The following is a 24,334-nucleotide window of genomic DNA, read 5'->3' as shown; positions in this document are numbered from 1 at the left end:
GTCGCTCATACCTAAAAAAATGTCATTAGAAGTTTTATGCCTGGTCACCTCAAGTTATTTGCACAGCTTTCCCACTGTGCACACCCATGTACACAAGATTTTTTTTATAAAACCCTGATGAACCTGTTATGAACACCGATTGATTTAATTCTCATTGCAAGTATGGGAAGAATTGTCCTTCAAAAAATAAAAGATATGAAAAAGCAAGCAAACTAACAATAAACAGTTGTTGTGTAATAATGGGGTGACATAGGATTCCAAAATTGAGTAGGTACCTGTTGGTCTATTGAACTAATAAGTTCTCTGACCATCATCAGAGCTTGGGCTAAAGATGATGCTTCTTCTTCATCATCTGAAACAGAAAGAAAACACATAGATGATGCAATTATAGACTCATATCATAAATCACAATCCTACAAGTAAACAACAAAAGTATTTGTGTGTATTCTCAGTCATCCAGGTCACCGTAACTGAATTTGAAAATATGGGGGGTTAAATGAGTGCAATCAGACTGTTTAAGGCATTCTTTTGTTCATATATTCAGTGCTTTATTGGCAGTGCAATAACCCCAGACAACCCTGAGTGGGAAGCCCATGTGTCTTTCAATAGACTGTAGGCCTATCAGCCAGCATGTACATCAATACAAGTGAGAAGAGCATGAACTCTTACTCTGGGAATATTTTTGCTCGTGTATAAGGAGGTAAATTAAGAGCTGATAGATGTTTTTATTGTTGTTTGGGTATTGAGGCATTGTTTTGTACATGATTACAGCCTGCACTGTGAATTTATAGTAAAATCTTAACAGTATTTTACTGTATTAGTGTTATACAGTATCATACTGTTAATTGCAATGCATTCTGGGGGAAAAAACAACTGAAATTTATGCGAATGCAATTATTTACAGCAATTTACTGTAAAAATTTGAAAACAGAAATGCATCTTGGGAAGATGAAAAAGAGCGGGAAAAAGACAAGGGGAACACAGCTAAGGTTTTCTGTTATTTTCTGGCTAAAGTTTGCTCATGGAACTTGCATTTTATTTCAACTTTGGGCTGCATCGGTGAGTCTCTGCCACAGACACGGCCGCACTACAACTGCTCAGCCTCTTGTGTCCAGAGCTGCACTGAGATAAGAAATCCATTCACTGAGTAAGTAACCATTTTTATTCTGCCTTTAAACACCAAAATGTTAGGCCATGGCATAGCATTATCACTGTCAAAGAAATAAAATGAAAAGATGATTGAGATATTCTCCAGTTTAATTGTCTAATAACTGCCTTTTACAACAGTGTTATAACAAGGCTGTTGAAAAGCTTCATATTGCAATGTTGTAATATTAGCAAGGTTTCCCGCAGCACTTTGAAGCTTAGATTCCAATCCATGACCAACGCCAGTCTCACCTCTCAGCTTTAAAAAAAACTTGTCATGAATCGGAAAAGAATCAGTGTTTAAAACCTTTAAATACAGTTGGTCTATGTGGTTTGCCTCTGAATCGTGGGATGCGTCCGAACAGCAGCATATACTGGTTGAACGTCATTGCAGTATGTCGCTATCTGACATCTTTCACCAACATCCAGGAAAGAAGAAAAATAAAGCTTTTTGGGAAGACGTTCATCTGGAAGTTGGATAGCCAACTGACCCTCCTTCTTCTATTTAATATAATAATTTTGTGAATAATTATTGTTTAATAAATAATTGTTCAATGTAGTGCAGAGTCTGTAGTCTATATCGCACGTCACCCCCGTCCAGTCTTTCCCCACCACCTTAACTAACAAAATTTCTGCGGAAACCCCGGTTATCTAGCTAATATTAGTGCATGTTAGCCTTAAAAAGCAAATTGTTAATATGTTAAAAGTAAATTTGAAGGCTTTGTAAATATAAATGAGAAGGGGTGAGCACTCTTTGCTTCATGGTCACTTCTTGGAAACATTCAATGAGTGTTCATTGCGCTGTTCACTCTGTGTTTATCTAACCTCCGTCTCTCCTCCGCTGCTAGCTTAAACTACTACACACTGACTATTAGGACCAGAGGCAGACAGCAGTGTGCTGCAGCAACACCACAGTATAAAAAAAGTAAGAAATTAAAAGAAGAACTCAGCATAATTATTAATTAATTACCACTTTGTTTCTTTTGGTAAAAACATTTGTGGCCGAGATTTACCAGACTGATGAAATTAGCAAGCTAATGTGTAAAACTTTTTACACAACAGATTTTCTTCTTCTCATGTATTATTCAAAGAGTGATGTCACCTGAAAGAATATTTGTCATTCTACATTGCTTTTCAGAAGTTGCATTAGCAGGATGGTGAAGACGAGGGCAACTTCAGTGAATCCACACATCTGCACACTTGCATGCACGGGCATATTATCACTCACTCATGCACAGACACGCACACATTATCACTCATGCACACACGCATGCACACACTATCACTCACACAGGCATACACACGTACGCATGCACACACTATCACTTACGCACGCTCGGCACACACACTATCACTAACGCACGCTCACACACTACAAGAAAAAAAAAATTACCGCCATTGTTTTGTTTTCAGAATGCTGGTCTTCTGCAGCAAGTTACATGTTTATTTTTGTTGCTGATTTGTTGTAGTTCTGTTTGTGTCGCACGAGTGACATGTTGACACTTTAATAATTGAGAAGGAGCTGCATAACTGTCCCCTTGTCATTTTTCATTATTATTATTGTTGTAGCAGTAGTAGTGGTAATCGTAGAGGTGGTGATGGCGGCATTACAGCAACTTCAGTATTTTACTGCTGCCAGTAAAATACTGTAAATTTACAGTGAAAAGTTTTACAGTGTATGTGACTGCAGTATTTCACCAGTACTGTTGTCCAGAATGCGCTGAACAAGGACTGGATATTTCGTGATCCGTTGAGTCACCAACAAAATGCATTCTTGAACACCATGGCAACGTAGCACAGGCCCTCGAGTCACCCGCTGCCAAGAGAAAGAGACAAACACTGATCTTAGGTGTCAGTTCATTTTCACAGTGTTTGAGAGGCAGTTGTTTTGTGAAAAAAAATTGAAAATAATAATAAAAAGACAAAAATTGCTAAAATGAATCAAAATCTGTACACTGAAAAAAAAAATACTACATCTATTTAGATACCATAGCACGCATAGTGGTATAGCTAAAAAGAAAATTCCAAACTGCTTGAAATGTTTTAGTGCATGGCTGTAACAAAATTTTGTTTTTTGGCTTGTATTTTGTTATTCAATTGTTAAATTATTTTTATGAACAGATGCAAGAAATATCTAGCACCATATAAGAGAGATAACTAATAGATTATAAAACAACTGGGTGTGAAAATGTTTACAACCAGGCAGGCCAATGTGGGGCCCATGGTCAAAATCTGTTGGATAATTGGACTCCCCCCCCAACTCCAAAATGTTATGAAGGTGCATTCTTGAGATTTGCCTATTTTCTCCATGTTCTAACTGTTGCCTCTTCTTGACCAGTTTTACCTTATGGTTGTCTGCAAACAGTTTTTCCTCATAGGAGAACTGAAGTCTAATGCCAGCTGACCTTTGTTGCAACTACTTAGGCTATTTCCTGTACCTCTTCCCATTTCTACAGGGTGAATGTAGACACCCTTCACCCTTGTCTGTTCCTTTAGTCTGGCAATGGAACACAGTGAGCACAGATTCATCATGACATCGTTTGTATGGATCATTGGGTATTTTTGCTTTTGGGGCTGCCTCTGAAAGCTCTTTGCAAGCGGGTCAGGCACCCATTTGGGAGGTTATCTCACAGGTTCACACTTGCTTGCTGTCATTGGATGAGGGGCCACACCCCCATGTGGTGTAAAAAGAAAATGAGGAATGTAATCATGCTCAAAGAGCACACCCGATGTACCATACACACAATATCATTCTTGATTACTTCTGAACCATCAATGCTGTGTTTTGATCTCTGCTGGATGGAGCTCAGCTGCCTTTTATGGCTTAACGTTACTTTGAATTGACAGTGCTATCTTCAGCTAATTTGCTGCACCTGACTGATATCCAGTGTTGTAGGACTTTGGCAAGCAAGGTAGGTGTTTCTTGCAAAATCTCCCAAGTAAGAGGCATCGTAGAATAAATTGTAATGTTTCATGATATTCTGTTTTATTTAAATAACTGACAGCATCTCAGACAAGCTGTGTGTTGTGTCACTTCAACAGGCATGCCAATGATTCGCCTTTTCGCCAGTGCATCTCTCTCCTTAAGTTCTGGTGAAGACAATGATGACAGACTCAGTGCAAAAGTAAATCCGTTATGAAAAGTTTTCATACAGGAACTGTCAGATTAACTAGCATCTCAACCCACCAAAAGACAAATTGCTACATGCCACACTTTACTCAAACTTACTAATGTAAGTTTGTACCAATGACATATTTTGTTATATTTTAACAGCACACTATTTTATGACTGACTCACCCGAATAAAGCCCTGGAACCTCTTGTCCCTTGCCAGAAGTTCCTTGTACAATTTGACAGCCTTCAAGTGACGAATACAGAACTCAGCATAGGTCTTCTGCATGTCATCTGCACAGTGACCTGAAAACTGGTCGAAAACACAAAGGACACAAAAACTAAAAGGCCAAATTTCACCAAAGTTGGTGTATCGTAGCATGGTATAAGGAAACGCACATTACATTTTTAATTTAGTTAATTAACATTGCAAAAAATGGCACCTGATAGTGAGTTCACTTTGGGCTGTCTTACCACTGACTCGATCTCCCTCACAACAAATTCTGAATAGAACGGACATACAAATATTATTTATTTTACATATTTCACTTATACTACTTTTACAGACAAGATGACTTCTAGTTACAGTAGTTAGCCCATTAGCCCTTTGTGTTTGTCTGCTGTATCTTTGAAATGTCCACATTATACTTGGACATGTTGATTATTTGAGCAATATTGAAAGTATTTGTGATTCTCAAACTATGCTGATAAGCCTCCTCTTAAAATCAGATTTTCAGTGAGCACAAAGGAAATTATGCTTTGACAGTTTTCAAATGTCAAACTCTCTCAATCCATCATTAAACATTACGAAGCTCAAAAGTTCACCTGTGAGAACAAGAAAAAGAGGGACTTTAGGTGAAAGAAGAACTCAGGCTTAATTGTAAATAAAATGATGAGAGAGAGAGAGTTCACATTCCCTGCTGTCTGAAATTTTCACTACTGTGGGGGGGAAATTAAGCAAAACATTAAAAAAAGAAGTTATATAAATAATCAAATAATAATGTAAACCTGCTCCAGTAGGATGTCACCGAGATGATGAATGGTGAAATTGCAAGTGGATTCAGGTTGAAGGCTGTTTTTTCGGCGCAGGAGAAGTTGCTCCAGGAAATGGGAATGTATGCTAATTAGTTGGTCCAAGCAAGGGAACATGGCATGCATAATGCTGGGGTCAAGTTGAAGCTCCTCCAGCATGCCTTGACGAAAGACTCGCTCCATGATGCGCAGTGTCCGCATGTGGTGCACCTCTGTCTGAATCAGCTCTGAAAAGGACACACATACACACACACACATTAAAATCCAGTCACTTACTGCACCCATCAATGCCCCTGCAAATATAGTCAGTGAACAGTTAGCCATCTGTTTCACCTACACTAGAGAACAATCAGGTTGGCAAATAATTACAAGTGGTGTACATATATATGTATACACAAATGCAAGAAGAGACAGAGGATTAAGGAAGCCAAAAAAGGACTTATTTCAAGTTAATTTTTTTTTAGCTGCTATCTGCTGATATTATTCTGCTCTTTCAGACAGGTGGAAGATGACAAAAGCAATCCTGACTCTATCCGTAGGGTAGAGATGAGGTTTGTGCTCGGAGTGGAGCTCGCACTGTGTGAGGAAGGTACAGTATGGCATTGTCCGGATTCCCCTGAAAAGCGCTTGGAATGAGAAAGCACTGATGAAGCTGATAAGGCAGAGGAATTATAGGAGGGTGGGAAGGAAGGTGCAGTCTGGTGTGGAGTGGAGACTGGAGTGGCTGCAGAGATCAGTCTCTCCAGCACCCAGGCCAACAGCGTCTCCTGGTGGTGAGCCATCTCTGCAATCATGCCATGCAGGATATCAGCTGATCCTCCTGGGTGGTCCTCTTCTTACCTTATGCTTGGAGTGCTACCTAGATAGGTTCTAGCGATGCTGGGTCCATTCTTGGCCAGATTGTACTGACAAAATAAAGCAGGACCCAAAAGCATCAGCTGGAGCGCTATTATTGTTTATTCAAACGGGGGAGGCACAGGACACTGGCCAAGGTTCAGGTGTAGGTTGGTACCGGGAAATCTAAAGATGTAGGGGCAGGGACACCAAGCAGATGGGAAAGGGATAACGTGGGGATGGTGGGCAGGCAGGTAGGCGGTAGGCAGAAATGCAGGTTTCTGCAGTGCAAGAAATATGAGATAACTCCACAATCTGGCAGAGAACTGGGTGAAAGGCTGGGGTTAGGTGCAGGTATGCTGATTAGGGGAATGAGAAACAGGTGGAGGAGGATGTGGCTAGCCAGGAGCTTTGAGACTGGCCTGGTTTTAACAGATGATATCTCGTTATCATAAGAAATCAATTCTTGTTATGTCATGATAAAGAGATATTATCCCGTCACATCAGAATGATATCTCGGTATAACAAGAAAACGACTTTCATTATGTGCCGTTATTATGGCATATCTTGTAATCACGAGAAAAACTTATCCTGTTATCTTGTTATCATGATATGTCAGCTTAGAGTAATTAATTTGAAGTATGGTCTCTCTTGGCTTCCTTAGAAACTGCACAGCACACAATGAGGTTTTTAAATATCCATCCATACAGTCATCTTCCATTCATCTGGAGCCTGTCCCAGCTGTCATAAGGCAGATACATCATGTACAGATCACCTGTCTATCGCAGGGCCACATATAGAGACAGACCACCACTCACACTCACATTCACACCTACAGCAATTTAGAGGGTCCAGTTAATTTAACAAACTTATTGTTGGGAAAGAGGAGGAGTAGGCCGAGAGAACTCCTAACAGGCACAGGGAGTGCTTGTAAATATCAGTCAGATTATTATAGTAGAACATTAGAGATATTTTTCCTGTAATATGTAGCTAAGGTTGTAAAAAATAGCATGTGATGTCTGCTCCTACGGCAAGTGCAAGTTTTTCTGGTTAGCTAGCTAATGTTAGGCTACTGTGGTCAGTAACCAGTCAAGCTAATGTGAATGCCAACTAGCTAGCTCTTGATGTGTGGAGGCCCAATGACAGAGATGCAGCACTGGAGCAGCCTCATTGTTTTTGGGGTGAACTTCCATCGTCCTAATTGGCTTTCCATGCCATAAGAGGTCATTAAAAGACTGCAAATTGAGACATCATCATGCATGTTGAGATGACGTTGACAATACAACCTGATGTCAGTCAGATATTCATGATGGCAATAGCTGACATCATCTAGGTTTACACACATCAACTTTTTTCAATGTTGAAATGTTAGCAAGGGTAGTAAGAGGAACTAACAAAATGGATATCATGTTTTAAACTTAACACCTAATCCAACTATAGTAGCGTAAGTGGTTATTTATGTGGGACTTGTATGTACATGCAATATTCAGCAATACATCAAATGTGTAGTAAAATGTCCATCCATCCATTGTCTTCCGCTTATTCCTGTTAAGGGTCGCGGGGGGGGCTGGAGCCTATCCCAGCAGCTTCGGGCGAGAGGCGGGGTTCACCCTGGACAGGTCGCCAGTCCATCGCAGGGCCAACACATAGAGACAAACAACCATTCACACTTACATTCATACCTACGGTCAATTTAGAGAATCAATCAGCCTAGTCCCCAAATTGCATGTCTTTGGACGGTGGGAAGAAGCTGGAGTACCAGAGAGAACCCACCAAGGCACAGGGAGAACATGGAGACTCACACAGAAAGATCCCGTGTCTGAGCCGGGACTCAAACCCGGAACCTTCTTGCTGTGAGGCGACAGCGCTAACAACTGCACCACCATTCATTTTTCATAGTAAAATGTAAAATGTGTAAAATAAGCTACTGCTGAAATAATATTTTGTTCTGTTCACCATAGATGACATCCTGCCGCTTGATGATATTTTTACGGTGTGTCTGCAAGAAATTGCTTTCCACTGCCATGCTCCAGGAGTCAGCCTTAAAGTCCTGGCCCTCAAGCTCCATTTCCTCCAGCACTGAAGTATAGTAGATTTCTCCTAAACAAAAGAATACCATCAGCATCAAATATCACTGCTTATGTGACACAGGAAAGAAGTTCTACACTGTTTTACCAAGTTGTGAGCAGACAACTTGATTTCTATCTTTTGTCATTTTTCAGACAAAAAACATAATCAAACTAAGTTATGTGGCAAGCATCTACATGAGGAATAATTACACACAAATGTGGTCCAGTTATGCACCCCTACCCCCTCCCCAAGTTGTTAACAAAGCCAGGATATGTCAAGTGATGGCAATCGATCATCCTTATCTACTGAAAGCACTGCTCCAGTGATGTCTTAACAGCAGATTACCAATCACTGGTCAGAGCTAACAGTGCAGGTTAAGAGACGTGACAAAAAGACAATTTTAATCTGGTGCAAGAAAGAGAAAAAAACCAAGAAGAAACTCAAACATAAAGAGTGCTTCTTTACCTGTGGCTGACTGCTTTGGTCTTGCAAATATTGCACACTGAGGTTCATAATAATTGGGAATTTAACCAATGTTTAACAATACACCTGAACAATGGCGCATTGCACTTTGATAACATTGATTAAAAAAAATTGTGCAAACATTGCTACAACATTACATTGATCCATGCTGCTGGTCCCATCTGCTGGACTGCTGTGTACTGCTGTAAGTCTGTGTTGATAAATTAACACTCTATGATTTGTCTCGCTGCACCATCATCTTGCCATCGTGTTGTGCTGCATCATCCAGCCAGTGAAAGTTTTCGAACAGTTGGATTTTATCAAATGTAAACATGGAATAATTTGCAACTGAAGTGCATAATATGGTCAATTAATCACATGAAAGAAGTCCAGCTTCTGTAATTAGGATCCTGGATATTGAGTTATTTCTAGTGGCAGACACTACAATTCAATAAATGACCTTTTGCTGTACACTGCATTCACCTCTGATGAACAGAAGAGACAAACTGACCAGCTGGCAGACATACATTAAAATTAAAGCATTTGTCAATACAGGATTTTAACTGTCTGTAGAGCTATTGCCTTACATCTCCATCTTGTGGGGTATTTAAGGTGAGAGACCCCTCAAGCACAGATTTTATTCCACAAAGGACTAAATTGGAGATTTAAGGCTATTTTTCAATCCATAACTTCTTTCCTTCCTGGAAAGAAAATGTCCATAAATATACATTTAAGTGTTTGTTTTACTTGACTGTGTCACAAATCTTTAAAAGGTTTTTTTTTCATGTTTTTTCACACACAAAGTCAGAAATCTCCAGTATCACATAAATCCACCAAACTTATTTGTTTAAAAGGGAAAACCAAAAAACGTTGCAGCCATTTTTTGTTCCCTGGTATTGAAAAGGATAAAAGATTGAAAAAATAACTGATTTTGTCCATAATTCCATGAAAACAACTTGAAAAGAATTATACATTGTACACAAACCTTTAACCATCACCTATGGCGTTACGTTGTTCTGTGTTTCATGTTTCCACCAGAAAGAATCCAAATAAAATTTCATGTTATTTTAACATAAGGTATGCCATCTCCACATGTAGTTATACATGTTAACTGAATGAGGTCATTTCACATATTTTCATGAGATTTGGATAGATGTGAGCACTGTAAAGTTGACCTCTGGCACATTATATGCAAGTATGATTCATGTCAGGACTTAGGGTCTGGGCCACATTTGAGTCCAACCTTCATCGCTATCTAAGTTGTTGGGTAGGGTAGGGTAGTAAGTACCTTAGAACAGGTAAATTTCTTCTTTCTAAGAAAATCAGTTGATGTGACATATAGGCTGAATGTTCTGGTACCATCATCATTGAGAGACTCCACTGACATAGCTCTGGTCCTGAAGCTGAGAGAGTCTGTGGACTGGGACAGGATTCTGCGCAGCCCCAGAGGAGCTTCATCAGTCAGGGTCCTGTAATAGACACACATACCAATACATTCACATGTACATACGCATATGAGAGCATAAATCTGTAAAAGGTAATTTGGAGCAAACAGCAGTTTGCACAGTTATTCTTTGTAAATACAGGCTTGGCTGTTGTGCTTTCCAAGCAGGAGACAAACTGCATGACCACAGGGGGTGAATGCAACAAAGACCATGCAGGCAGGAGCTAGAGGTAAAGCTAAAGGCTGTCTGCTGTTAGCAATCATGCTCCCACTGAGCATATTACTGAAGATGCCATAGCATCTCAAACCTCTTGATGCTATACATCAGGTTTTACGAATTAGAAATAACAGATAAAATTAAGGTCAAAAGTTAACAAAAATAGTGTAACTTTATTTTCAATATTCATTTTCTTATCTGTCTTTAGATTACAGTATGGAAAACATTCTAACTTTTCATAGATTAAAAAATACACATTTCATTCACATTTATCGCTGTGTTAAGAATCTATAACTGGTGTATAAACAATGAATCAAATATACAAAGTAAAAGATAGTTGTAATCATGTATTTTTAGTAGAACACGAGTAATATATGTACATCCTGTCTTTGGTGTGTGTTAAGGAAACTGGAGCACCCGCAGGAGAGACGGGCATGCTGTTGGTTTCTGCAAGACAAAATAAGTTAATATTTATTGCTTATTTTATGGCCCTTACTTCTCATATAATGTTTTCTCTGCTTTTATTTGCCATTTAGATACATTCATTAAGACACTCACACTAAAATATTATCAAAACTTATCATATTAAATATTGTACCCTGCACCTTAAAAATTGAAGCTTAAGGGACATGTGGTTACAATGTGTAAAGTAACACTAAGGCATCCTGATGATCTGTCGATATGGAATGAAATGGGACTGAGACATGCTTGAAGCCCAGTATTAAAGTTAAAAAAGATGCTTTATTTACCAATATTATTATGATGCTATGGCCTATGCAGTATTGCTCCAACTTATCAAGCTAGCTGGTAGTCTTGCTTACCAGTTACATAACCTCCACTGGAATAAACTCAAAATTGCTGCACATGGTCCTCACATCTATATTTAGTTCAGAGTTGAATCTTTTTGACTTGATGCCTGAGGCAGCAAGGCCTCAAACTGCTGTGGTTGCTCAGTGACAGACTGTGACTATTGGCCATGTGCTCATCTCCTTTGAGGGCGGGAGGGCCATTTGTAACTTGTTGCTGGTAGAGAGGATAAAAAGGTAGTGTAGTCATTTTTGGTTTGAGGAGGGGAGACTAGTTGTCTCCTGTTGGTAGCAAGGCAAGGAAGTGGTTGGAGGTGAGCCAGGTTCCAGTGCTACCTGTTTCAGAACAGCTCAGCTGGCCCTGACTGTTGAATGGCATTTTGAATTCCATAATGCTCTGTTCTTTCTCACCTCATTCTACTATTTTATATTAATATTATTATTTCACAAACTGATATTTTGGTACCCACTGGTATGTTTGTGATCTCTCAGTCTTCTACAGTACCTGGAGTAAGCAGATATTTGAAGTCTTACTATTCACAGAGAAAATTCTTATAACCCAACTTTACATTTGCATAATTTTTGCTCACTGCTCTTTTACACTTTGTATATAGTCTTGGTCTGTCATTATATGCACTATGTGCATAGCTTTGTTCTCTCTTTATTCCCTGGTTGTTGTTGTTGAGTGGAGCATTGTTACGAGCAGAAGTTCCCTTGGGGATGAATAAAGTATTCTGATTCTGATTCTGATTCTGATGCTGATTCTGATTTAATAACAAATTAAACATCAGAAAATATGAGTGACAAGATTTGGTCTTACAAATGGCTTTAAGAAAATCTCTAGCTTAACCATGCTATTTGTTTTGCTGCTTCAGTATACATCAGAGAGAAAAATTGCTTAACAACACCAAAAAAAAAAGACAAATATAATATCCAGTCCAATACAATTCGGACCCAACTGCAAACTTATCCATGCAACAGTTTGTCAACATTTTTGGGTCTCTGATCATGTTTAAGTTGGTAGCAGACTCTTTATAGCATTGTACTTGAATCTGAGAATATTTTTTCTGCTGCTATGATGACTCATTATGACAGTTTAACAACACCGCTGCTGTCTGTAACTTTTATTTTTTGTCAATTTAATACATATTTAGGGCATTTTCCTACCTAAAAGTCCAGAGCAAGAGTCATATGAGTCAAAAGTCACAGAAATATGTCTTCCTTCATTTGTGCTGTAACCACTGGGCAATTAGAATAGAACAGAATAGAAAAGAATAGAATGCCTTTATTGTCATTATACCAGGTACAATGAGATGCAACGCTGCTCCTTAGGATGTGCACATATAAATAGAAAAATATACATAGACACATATTTACACTGCTATACCAACTATTGGACTAATACTGACATAACTGTACATATACTTATACATATAAGACATATACATAGACTGTACAACTGTAAACAGGCTTGTGCAAGTCCCACTGTGGATACGTGTGGGAATGGATAGCAGCTTTAGGTGGTGCTGTGGTTCATCCAGGTGCACAGGCACATTATAGTACCAGATTCAAGGTGGCTGTGTCATCAACAGATTGAGGTGACATAGCATTTGTAGTGCAAACATGGCAGAACAGTCCTGGTGATAGTGCAAAACATATAGAGGTAATTAAACAAGGCTCACCCTGCAATGTTGTTTGTGGACACACTCTTGGACAGGGTTAAGCTGGAACGACCGCGGCGGGAACCTAAAAGAGACTGTCGGAGGCTGTCGGAGTGGTAAATAGCAGAACTTGGACGCTCACGCATTCCTGGAGCTACAGAGGACAGATATGTTTTGCAGGTGAGTGTGTAAAGGAACATACTAACACAATGATAATGACAGAAATAACATTGTGAGGTCCAGCAGGATGTCAGGAAGGAGAAAGAAAAACAGAGAAGGCAAAAGAAGTAAAAGAATATATTCAAACGATGCATGTTTTATTTCTCACTTTTTGTGCGCAGTGTGACATTCTGCAAGGACGAGTTATTCCTCATCAGGGCTGTCTTCTGTTGCTGTGTAAAGGAGACACATAAATCAGTCTGTAGCACTTCAATAGTATTCCTATTAAGAAGCAGTTAAACTTGTTGCTCAGTTTGAAGATTGTATCATTTAGACGAAATTTATTTCAATGTATGTATAATTCTAGTTGTGCACTTTCCTACAAGTAGGTGGAATTAGGTAGTCACCAGCCCACTGTGAACATACACATTTACTCATATCTGGCTATGCTGTCTCTTTTGACAAGCAGTCAGCTGCTTTTTATATTGTTGCCTGGACTCACAGGCCATCCACCAGGTGGGAGGAATGCTTTGCTGTGTTGCTGAATTGGTCACTGCTGTGTGTCCCTTTTCAGTGACTATTTTGGAAGAGCTGGAGCCAATAAGAAACTTTAACATTTGTCTTCACATTCTGATCATTCAGTTAATCAAAACTGTTTAAGAGCGAGGCCAACTTTTCTAGCCAAAAGTCAGACGATTTGGAAGGTGTCATGGATACTTTTTAACTTTTGTTTCTCACTACCTGGGGCCTCAGACTGCAGAATATTGACAGTAGCTTAAAGGTCATCATGACATTGCTTCTTTCACCATTTAGGCAATTGTTAGACAAATAGTAAAAGTACTGTTTCATTGAATAGAATTGTGATGATTTGTGGTGCAGCCTGTGTCTTACCCTCTGTTTGACTTTGGCACAATTTGGCAGTGTGTCTCGACAGCGGTTGTGGATGGTAACATTGCATGCTAAGAAAAATAAAGATACAAGACATGGCAGATGGTTCAGATAGGTTTTGCACTGATTGCAGAAAGACTGATATGGTCAGAAAATCCTGATAGCATCATATAGTGGGCTGTGTTGTCAGATATAATGTTTGTCATAAAATTAGGACTTTTGAAATGATATAGAGTGGTGCAGGAATGAGTTTTGAAACCAGATATTAACAATATTTGTCTTGAATAAAGTTTTTTATGTCTTTGCAGTTAAATGCCTGAAATAAAGTCCGTGGATGACACAAGCTTATGATGTTTGAATGTTTGGCTCAACAACATAAGATATGTCAATAAACCATGAGAAGTCATTTTTGAAGCATTTATGTACTCATCTTTCTTAGAAAGTTTCTAACAATGGGTTAAATAAGACTGAAAACGGTACTGATGATGTTAAATGTCATCACACTGAAAAACAGAAGGGTGAAGCAAGTTATGGTGACAGTGAAGTCATGCATTTGCGGTGTATTTTACTCAAAGCCTTGTACTTCAAACAGGTGCATTTATATTTCAAAATGCTTGATTATCCTCTGAGACAACATGTCTTTGGTACAGAGCTTATTTCATGCAATAATAAATGTACAAAGTACTCAAATAGAGGGAACCTATGGCATCGCTAAGATCCAGATTGGTCAGAAAAAATACATCATCCCTGCAGTACTGTGGTAAATGGAAAATTCCATCTTTCTCCATACTATGAGGAATGTTTTCCAAGACTCCCTTGCCTTTTTGGATGAGAAGTGCCTTGCAACATTTCAACAGCAATGTGCAGCCTATTTGAATGATGTTGCTGTGTTTAGGGAAAGATGTTCATGTTCAGCATCCAGATGCAGAGCTTGAATAGCTTGAATAGGAAAATTTAGCTAACAATGCTGCAAATGATGACTTTGATGATCAATTCTGGTCATGTTATTAGTCAGGGTAATGTTTGTCCTGTGCTGGCTAAGATAGATGCCATTGATCCCTTGTTGCTATAAATTGGCCCCTTGCAATTTTTAGGTCGAGGGGAGTACAGCCACTGGTTTTTTTTTCCTCCCCGTTGAGTAAAAATTCTCCTTTGTCTGGTCCTTCCATGATTACACTGCTCTCACTTTTGAGGAAAAAATAGATCTGTTCCTGTCTGTCTAGCTCTGGGTTTTCATCTCACTGGAAGGGTTGGGGGCTGATCTCTGTCTTCTCCAGTGAATTTAATTGTTGGCAGTTGATCTAGTTAGTTGTTGTGAAGAAGACACAGCCGTTAATCTGGGCACTTGAGATGTTGAAGTGCTCTAACTTATTGTCAGTGTGGAGAATAGTAAGTCTATACATTTGAAATACATCGTATTAAAAGCCAAGATAATGTTTTAGTGAGGGTCCTAGTTATTAGAGGGTAGGTGATTGAAGTCCCAGGCAGTATAGGGTGTTTTTGCCACCCTCTCTTTCCCTCCTCCATGTCCTGCCTAACTGATTGACATCTCTACTTCGATTACATTACAAGATCATTTCATGCGGTTTAGATAAAGATGCAGGAATGTAACCTTGCTACTTACTCGGGCAGCTAAGTGCCTCTTTGGCAGTGATGCTCTTGTTGCATGCTGAACAGAGTGTGGTTCCTGACACCATCAGGGACGTGAAGAGATGTCCATTGCCATAGCGGGCCTCCCTCTCCCTTGCTGCTTTCTCTCGCTCCCTCATGCGCTCCCTCTCTTTATTCTGAAAATAAAAAGTGTCTTAGTGGGTAGTATTGTCAAAAGGAAGGTTCTGGGGAAGGTGAAGCTGTTCTTACTGTGCAGATCATCTGGGAACAGGATGCAGTAAGAATCACTCAGAATAGTTACAGCTAAGACAATTGATACAATCAAGTTATCCACTGTGAACCATTGGCCCAAATAAAATAATAATCAGCAGAAACATTTGTTTGTATCTGCTACATTTTAATAGTGTGTAGCAGCCATCTATTCTACAATGATCCAGTCCCCCACCTTATGGTGGTAAATTGTCTCATTAGTTAATTGAGCTATAACTGCTCAAATCCCAGGAAGAATATCAAGCGTTGAAGCTAATTTTACAGTATGGCGAAAGTTGGAATTACTAGTTTGCTATTTGTCAAGCCATGCACACTGGCCTAAAAACACTTTTTTGCACAGTAAGGTAAAAAATGAAAAATATGTATCTATTTTTTTAAGTGTCACAATCCCTACTAATTTACTGTATCAAATTAATGTAATCTATTTGGTCTGATAACAGGTGGATATGAGTAATTTTATTTCATCCTTTTTTGAAGTCTAACTAACTAGCTGGTCAGGCCAGCAAGGTTATTATAATTCATGAAAACTAACTGACCAAAATCAAAACTATATTTACAGTACTAAAATATTCTTGTTGCCCCTTTGATCTTTTTTTTAACTATATCCAACATAATTCAAAATTTGATTTAGATCAACACAAACACTATCAAACCTCAAATCATGAGTATGTACAGAATGTAAATTAATTTTGTATGCCAAGTTTACTGATCCAGCTGCACAGTTTGTAAAAAAAAAAAAGAAGAAGATCATTTGGTTTAGTTGTCATCTCTGTTTGTTTGTTTTTTTGAAGGGCCTTTAGTATGATGAAGTGGGAGCTTTCCCAATCATAATAACTTCTTTTTGATCATTTGTGTCATCTGTTCAAGTAGACTTGAGTAAGGGCTGCGACTCAGAAATGAGGAAATTCTTATAATGATTACCAATATATGAACACAATCATGAACAGAGGACAGTTGGTTCCCCTAAGGCTCCACTAATGGGAATGTGCATGCAATCAATTGCACTGATCACCCTAGGGAATCCTATAAAGCAATTAGATTTATACATTTTATTTCACATGCAAGTATTCGCCATATTGATTATTAATATATTGAACTATAAATGTACTTTACCTGCAATTTTATAGAAAGCCTCTTTCATAACTTTTGTGGGTAAATGGGCAGGGAACACTACAAACATATTCAGTAGTTCAGTGAGAGCAAAAACAACTTTGCAAATAATGTGCCATACAGTATTCTTGCTCAGATTTTCTCCATCACCAGCTGAATGCATGTAGGTTCCTGTGGCAAAAAAGTGCAATGACATGCACACAGTTTGTGTTACTGTGAGGGCATGGCTCCTTTTTGTGAAGTTACTCACATATGGCTCCAGCAGTTTGCATGAATGATGTATTCCCTCAGCTAAGAATCTGTAGCATTCATAGACAATGACATCAGGAAAAGATAGCGGATCACTCCTGTCCCTAAATACTCTCTCCCTCCGAAAAGAACCTTGCATAATAATTGTGCCGAGGTCCACCGGATCACCATTTCAAAAATGGTGATGCCATTTTTGAAAAGAGGTGGTGAAAGGGCAGCACCTTTTATAGCCGATTTAAGCCGAAACTCGGAACATAATCTGCTCAGAACCAGGTTAAATTTGCCGCATCAGTTACCATGGTGATCTAGCCAGGTTAAAGGAGAGCCACCTTCATGACATTGAAAACCCTGGCTTTGGTCTCAACATACCTCGCTGATCCACTAATCTCGCTTCGTAGTACACCCCTCTGGTGAACTGCTGAGTTTACTGAGCTCCATTTGCTCTTGAAATTTTGCCTGCTTTCTAATTCTTGTTTTTGTTGTCTGCTGCCTCACTGCCTCAGGACACTTGTGCTCAACCGCCTTCCTGCTACATTGGTCCAGTCTGTTCACTAGACTGTAACAAATCAGTTCTTCCCTGTTGGTGTGGGACAACTGCAATCCAATTAAATGAACTTATCTAGATGTAACTATAGCTGGGTTGCAATTATGCATGTAAACCCTCTGAGGCATTAAGTTTCTGGTCCTCTGTGACTATCCACAGGTTGATTCATTGTAACTGTGTGAACTGATCCTCTCTTTTGCAACTTCAAATTCCAACACTTTCCTCACTATCATGTGGCAGTCACAATTGTAAGGATGGTTATTTTATTTGTGAAAGAAAAAAAAACAATTCAATGCACTGTTAATGTTTTTCATCAGTGTTGTTTATAGAATGTAGTTTCTTAACTATACCAAAAGGGGGAGTATCTACCCAGGGGAGCGCTAGTTGTGGTGGGGCTGCGGGAATCCCCACTCTCAGACAGCGCTGCCTGCGGAACCGATACAGCTTATGTCTCTCGTCTCTACTTCTCCTGTTAATTCAAACTGTGTAACAAGATGGTGTTCTTCATGCAATGCTGGTTATTTCTTATTGCCTGACCTGTGTAACATTATTAGGGCCTGAGCCTGAAGGTACTTCAGGCAAAGACCCTATTATGTTTGCTCGTCAGAGCAACACATTAGCAGCACTAAAAACACTAAAACCACACACTAATTTGTACTGTAGTTGTTCAACAAGGTTTCAGTAAAATATCAAGGTAAAACTGTAGGTATGTTGTAAGAAAAACTTGTTAATATTGTACAGTTAGATATGTTTACATTATGGTTATATTGTTGAGAAGACTGTTTATATGCACTTAAAGAACACTAACTGTGAACTAGGCCATAATATCAATGCTATCGGTGAGTGACATCTTAAAGCTGATAAGCAGCAGTCAGTGAATGTTAGTTAAACTTACAGCAGCACTTGGTAACATGTATTCCTGTATAGAGGCAGGTTGGTACATTTTGGTTTTGTTATGGTTTGGTTATATAAATGTTGAGTTATCAAAGTTAAGAAGGTTATTATGAACCTGTAAACTGAAAATGGTAAGAATGGCAAAATGGTTTATTAACATGAACAGTTTGTTTTGCAGAAACAAAAGAGAAATTGGTGGATAATTGTTTAATGAATACTGTACAATAAAGAAAGAGCGGCCTGCGGAACAGATACAGCTGATGACTCTGGTCGCTACCTCTCCTGTTAAAAACAGATGCTTTACAACCACAGCAGACTTTAATCATGTAAAACTGAACTATTAATTCCTGCTTGTTTAAAGCAGTAGTTTCCATACAGGTACTGATAAAGCTTTTTTTATTCTAAATAGATAGTTGCCGGCGTTGGTGACTTACATTGAGTTGTGACAGGTTTGAAAGCCACTAAGCAATTAAGTGTCATAGGATGATAAACCACTCAATGAAAATCGTCTCACTCCTGAACAATCTGTCCCCCAATTTTTGAAATGATTGTTACACTCCTACTCTTTTTTTCACAGACCCAAATTAAGAGAGCTAATTCTTTCAAACAAGACTAAGCAAACTTGGATAAGGCTAAATCTGGATATAAGCAATTGAGGAGATGTGTTGATGAATAATGTAAAGAAATACCAAGCTTAAAAAATGATTAGGCCACCTAATCTAACAATCTTTCTAACAAATATGTTAGAAATCTTTCAAAAACTTGTTTAAAACTACAAATTTTATTGTTATTTATTTGGCAGAGCACAAAGTCCACACACAAATCCAAACCAAAACAGGGCAGGTGCTGAGCCCAAAAAAAACAAAACAAAAAAACCACAAAAACAGGAAACAAATTCAGTGCAAGGATGAGGAAGAAACAGCTCGCACAGCTCATTTTATCATGTGACCCATATCACATGTACTTGACATGGCATCACCCTGTGTATTTCAACTCTAATGAAGAGCATTTGGTCGAAATATTACTTGTTTTTTCTGCTGAACACAGTGCCAATAAAATGGACTGAATATTGGAGCTCTGTGGAGTGCAAGCTGTTTCTTCTTCCTTATATTGTAATTTATTTGGCAAATAAATACTGAAACAACTAAATAGTTCTTTCTCATAACCAGCCATCCATTTTCTGCCGCTTATCCTGTTAAAGTTGCAGGGGGGCTGGAGCCTTCGGGCAAGAGGCAGGGTACACCCTGGATGGGTCACCAGTCCATTGCATATGTCCAACACATATAGACATCCAACAGTCACTCTCAGAGCCATGCCTACAGCCAATTTAGAGTATCAGATTAACCTAGTCCCCTCTTGCATGCCTTTGGACTGTGGTAGGAAGCTGTAGTACCCAGAGAGAACCCACACAAGCAGAAAGACCCAATGCTTGAGCCGCTGCTGTGAGGTGGCAGTGCTAATCACTGCACGCTGTTCCACTCTCCTTTCTCATAACCAAAAAACGTTATCATTTGTATGGCCTCCTTTGGCCAGCTTGTATTCTTGTTGGCCTCTTTTGTTATTGAGTTCCAAAAAGTTTTTAGCAATTCCCACAGATTTGCTTTGAATGAAACTTTTGTGCAACCAATTTTTGTATCTACAAAATCCCAAATTTGTTCATTAAGATTCAAATCCAGATTTTGACCTGGCCATTCCATCAGTTCCAGTACTCTAGATTGCTTTTTCTTGGTCACATAGTCTCTGCACAGCCTTTGAAGTACGCTTGGGGTAATTGTGTTGTTGGTATATGAATCCATGGCCAATCAGATTTAGTCCAGAGGGGATTCCATGACACTGAAATGTTGTGGTAGACACAACACTTGTTAATGGTTCCGTTGATTTTCACAGGTTGCCCACACCATTTTGACAAACAAAACCCCATGCCATAATGGAATCTCAACCGTGTTTCACTGTGGGTGCCGTCCATCTGGCATCAAAATGTTCTCCAGCTTTTCTACATACATAAACAAGATGATGCTGACAAAAGAGTTCAGACTTGGACTTTTCCATCCAGAGCACCTTCTTCCAGTCATCACTTTCCAGTGTTTGTGCTCCCTGGCAAATCTGATGTATTTCTGGATGTTTGCAGGACTCAATAATGGCTTTTTAGCAGCTATTTTTCCCTGTTAGCTGTTTTCTCTGTCTTCTGTTTTTGGTCATTCTGGAGACTTTCTCAGACTCTAATCTAGAAATATTCAACTCTGGCTGAAGATAAACAGTGGTCTTCTTTCTGTCTTTAATACTTAAAATCTTGAGGCGACTGACATCTGCCTCAGTTAACTTTCATTTCCTGGCTCCTCCTTGGCGCACTTTCTAAGTATCAGTCTCGGCAACTGACTCCAAAGCACACTTGACCATACTGTGAGGATACTTCATGTGTTTCCCTATTTCATTCATTCATTCATTCATCATCTTCCGCTTTTTCCTTACTAGTAAGGGTCGCGGGGGGGCTGGAGCCTATCCCAGCATCTACGGGCGAGAGGCGGGGTTCACCCTGGACAGGTCGCCAGTCCATCACAGGGCCAACATACAGAGACGAACAACCATTCACACTCACATTCATACCTACGGTCAATTTAGAGAATCAATTAGCCTAGTCCCCAAATTGCATGTCTTTGGATGGTGGGACGAAGCCGGAGTACCAGAGAGAACCCACGCAGGCACAGGGAGAACATGCAAACTCCACACAGAAAGATCCTGCGCCCGAGCTGGGACTCGAACCCGGAACCTTCTTGCTGTGAGGCCACAGTGCTAACCACTGCACCACTGTGCAGCCGTTTCCCTATTTATTTTTATTCATTTATTGCCTTTATTTAACCAGGTTGGTCCCGTTGAGACACAATGACCTCTTTTTCAAGGGAAGCCTGGCCAAGACAGCAGCATAGAAAAGTTGCAACAATTACAAAACACACAGAAATCACACAGCAACAGAGATAAAATACATTACAAAATCGAAGCAACAGGACTAAGGCTCCGGATTCACATTAAAACAAGAACAGGTGCGGTATGAAGCTACTCCAATTTCTCTCACACAAGTTTTCAAAGATCTAAGGTTGATGAGCTTCTTTAACTTCAGAGTTTTCTGCAGTGCATTCCAAGCATCAGGTGTAATATACTTAAAGCAGTGTTTACCAAATTCAGAATTAACTTTGGGCACATTTAATACATAAAACTTGTTAGAACGTAAACTGTGATTGCTTTGGGATTTGGAGAAATAATTACATAAATAGTGGGGGAGCGGACCCAAGATAGCTTTATAAATAGAAATATCCCAATGTTTAAGGCAGCGTGCTGCCAGAGATGGCCACTCAACTCGAGCATATAAAGTGCAGTGGTGAGTGAGGGCTTTACATCCAGGCACCATGATACACGGTGTCCAGAGAATGCAGACAATTTGTGGGGCATACATATATAAGAGGACGCCATAATCAAGTACAGGTAGGAAAGTGGCAGCAACCAACTTTTTCATGGTAGAAAAAGAAGATCTGTGAAGGAAAAAGAATCCCAGTTTCAGTCTTAATTTTTTCACCAGGTTTTCTACATGTGATTTAAAAGAGAGACAATCATCGATTAAAATGCCAAGATACTTGTAACAGGACAGAAGTTCAGTCTCACACCATTGCAATGACAAAATGCTGGGAGGAGACACAGATACTTCCCTGCCATTGGAGAACATCATCAGTTTAGTTTTGGCAGTGTTTAAGACTTAAGTCTTAATTCAATAAGCTGACTTTCTACAAGGTTAAAAGCAATCTGAAACTTGCCAAGGCCCTCGGCAAGAGTGGAGCCACAACAACATATAACAGTGTCATCAGTATAAAAATGAAATTTGGCATTTGGGATGGAAGCACTGTGATTAGTTTGAGTTGTGTCATGACCTAAACCCACCTATGAATAATTAGGAGCCTATCCCAGCAGCTTTTGGGTGAGAGGCAGGGTTTACCCTGGACAGGTCACCAGTCCATCGCAGGGCCAACATATATAGACAGACAATCATTCACACATACATTCATACCTACGGTCAATTTAGAGTATCAATCAGCCTAGTCCCCAATTGCATGGCTTTGGACTGTGGGAGGGAGCCAGAGTGCCAGAGAGATCCTACGCAGGTACAGGGAGAAAACTCCACAGAGAAAGATCCCGTGCCCAAGCCAGGACTTGAACCTTGAACTTTCTTGCTGTGTGGGGATGCTGCTAACTACTGCACCACCATGCTGCCCCCTATTACCATCCATCACTAGCAAACTTTAACCAATTGGTTCAATAAACTGATATAAGGATGGAGTCTGTACAGAAGTGAAAACGTCTTTTTCATGGAGAAAAGTCTTTCGCGGAGTTATTTGCACTTTCATTCAGAGACTAAATACTCTTCATTTCTGATATAATTGATGACATAGCAGCATCTACGATTACTTCCTCAGGTCTGTATTTTCTCAAAAAATGTTTACTGTGCTTAGCCACTGACGTTAAGGACCCAAACAAATAACCTGAAGGTAGATAAGCTCTTTTTTGCATGATCTGGTGATGTCATAATATTGCAAAAGCAGCTGCCTCGCAAACCAAGGCTAAATGTTCAAATGAAGGAACAGGAAGAGATTAACATTTTTGAGTCTAGGGAGGGGCTTGTACTAATTCCCATTTCGGAGAACCCTCCAAAACCAATCCATTTTTTAAAGAGTGTTATTTAAGGAGCCACCATTTAATTGCACTAAATCCAGCCCTCACATTTATTGTTGTAAATATAGTGTTTTTTCTGTAAGAGGTGTTTTTGAATAATAACATAAAGTGAAATATTTTTATTGCAAATATGAGCATTTTCCATTTGTTTGTAAGTTGCTCCACTTTTTGGAAAGTAAGTGGTCTACTAACCCAGATTGTTTCCTGTGGGGCTACCTGGAACCTAGTTGTAGTTTAAATTTAGTCTTCCTGACCAACATATTACCGGAAATGCCAAACAGTTTCTTCTCTGACAGTGAGAATGAATGGGAAAGAATGCAAACACATTGTGAGGAGCATAATCTCTTGAGCAAAATGCACTAATCAGAGTGTTTTGTTTCATTCTTATGAAACTGATTGTACATGTCAGTAAATTTCTCACATCTGTACATCTCATCCTGAATGCTTTATATTTCTTCTGCCAAAAGGTTTACACTTTTTGTAAGGTTTGTCTGCCTGTTGGCAGAATTGCACAAAAACTACATTGCCAAATGTCGACTAACTTTAAGATTTTTGGGCACATCTGCTTACCAAAAAAAATTAATGGAATAATTTGGCAGAGGTATGTGCTCTTCAAGTTCCATTTTAATGTAATGTAATGTATACATTACACACATTTGAGGCCTCTAATATTTTCAAATAGAGCAATAATATCACGCACACACACACACACACACGCACACACACACACACATTACTATTTCTATGGCAACAGTTGCCATAGTCAACTATCCAGTAAGCAGGCACACTGTGTGCAAGCAAACACAACACCACCTACACTCACAAATACATACATAGTTATCTTGTATAACTAGATTAGAATTGGTGTGAGAGCAGGAAAGGCCCAAGAGGCCCTTGTTACTGGTGTAAAGAGCAGGGCCTGTTTCACAATCAGGAAACAGTTTCTTCCTGCAGATGCAGAAACAGACAATATCAGAGGAACTAACAGTAATGAATAGAAACAGGAAAAGAGAAAAAATAGTTTTCTCAGTAACTAACTTATTTATTTACTATACAAATACATAGACAGTGAGGTGCCCTTTACCTCAAATTAGATCGGTCCAAAATTTG

General features: G+C 39.3%; 1 protein-coding gene across 5 annotated transcripts in view; it reads right to left on the bottom strand.

Annotated features, from left to right (window-relative positions):
- Positions 1-24,334, bottom strand: part of arhgef2a (Rho guanine nucleotide exchange factor (GEF) 2a) — a 55,269-nt gene that overhangs the window by 30,532 nt on the left and 403 nt on the right. For all 5 annotated transcript variants that reach the window (XM_086192914.1, XM_086192916.1, XM_086192913.1 and 2 more), the window contains exons 2-11: positions 15,455-15,617; positions 13,834-13,901; positions 13,112-13,175; positions 12,805-12,937; positions 10,015-10,124; positions 8,080-8,223; positions 5,266-5,516; positions 4,445-4,570; positions 2,845-2,962; positions 276-352 (exon numbers count right to left, since the gene is read on the bottom strand). In XM_086192914.1, coding sequence (XP_086049040.1) covers positions 276-352; positions 2,845-2,962; positions 4,445-4,570; positions 5,266-5,516; positions 8,080-8,223; positions 10,015-10,124; positions 12,805-12,937; positions 13,112-13,175; positions 13,834-13,901; positions 15,455-15,617 — 1,254 coding nt within the window. The remainder of the gene's footprint in view (positions 1-275; positions 353-2,844; positions 2,963-4,444; positions 4,571-5,265; positions 5,517-8,079; positions 8,224-10,014; positions 10,125-12,804; positions 12,938-13,111; positions 13,176-13,833; positions 13,902-15,454; positions 15,618-24,334) is intronic.

Source organism: Aulostomus chinensis, chromosome 22 (assembly GCF_037954235.1).
Source record: "Aulostomus chinensis isolate RoL2024-O1b breed Wild chromosome 22, RoL_Achi_v1.0, whole genome shotgun sequence".
NCBI lineage: Eukaryota > Metazoa > Chordata > Actinopteri > Syngnathiformes > Aulostomidae > Aulostomus > Aulostomus chinensis.
The sequence above is the reverse complement of the archived record's forward strand: the minus strand, read 5'-3'. Positions and strand labels throughout refer to the sequence as shown.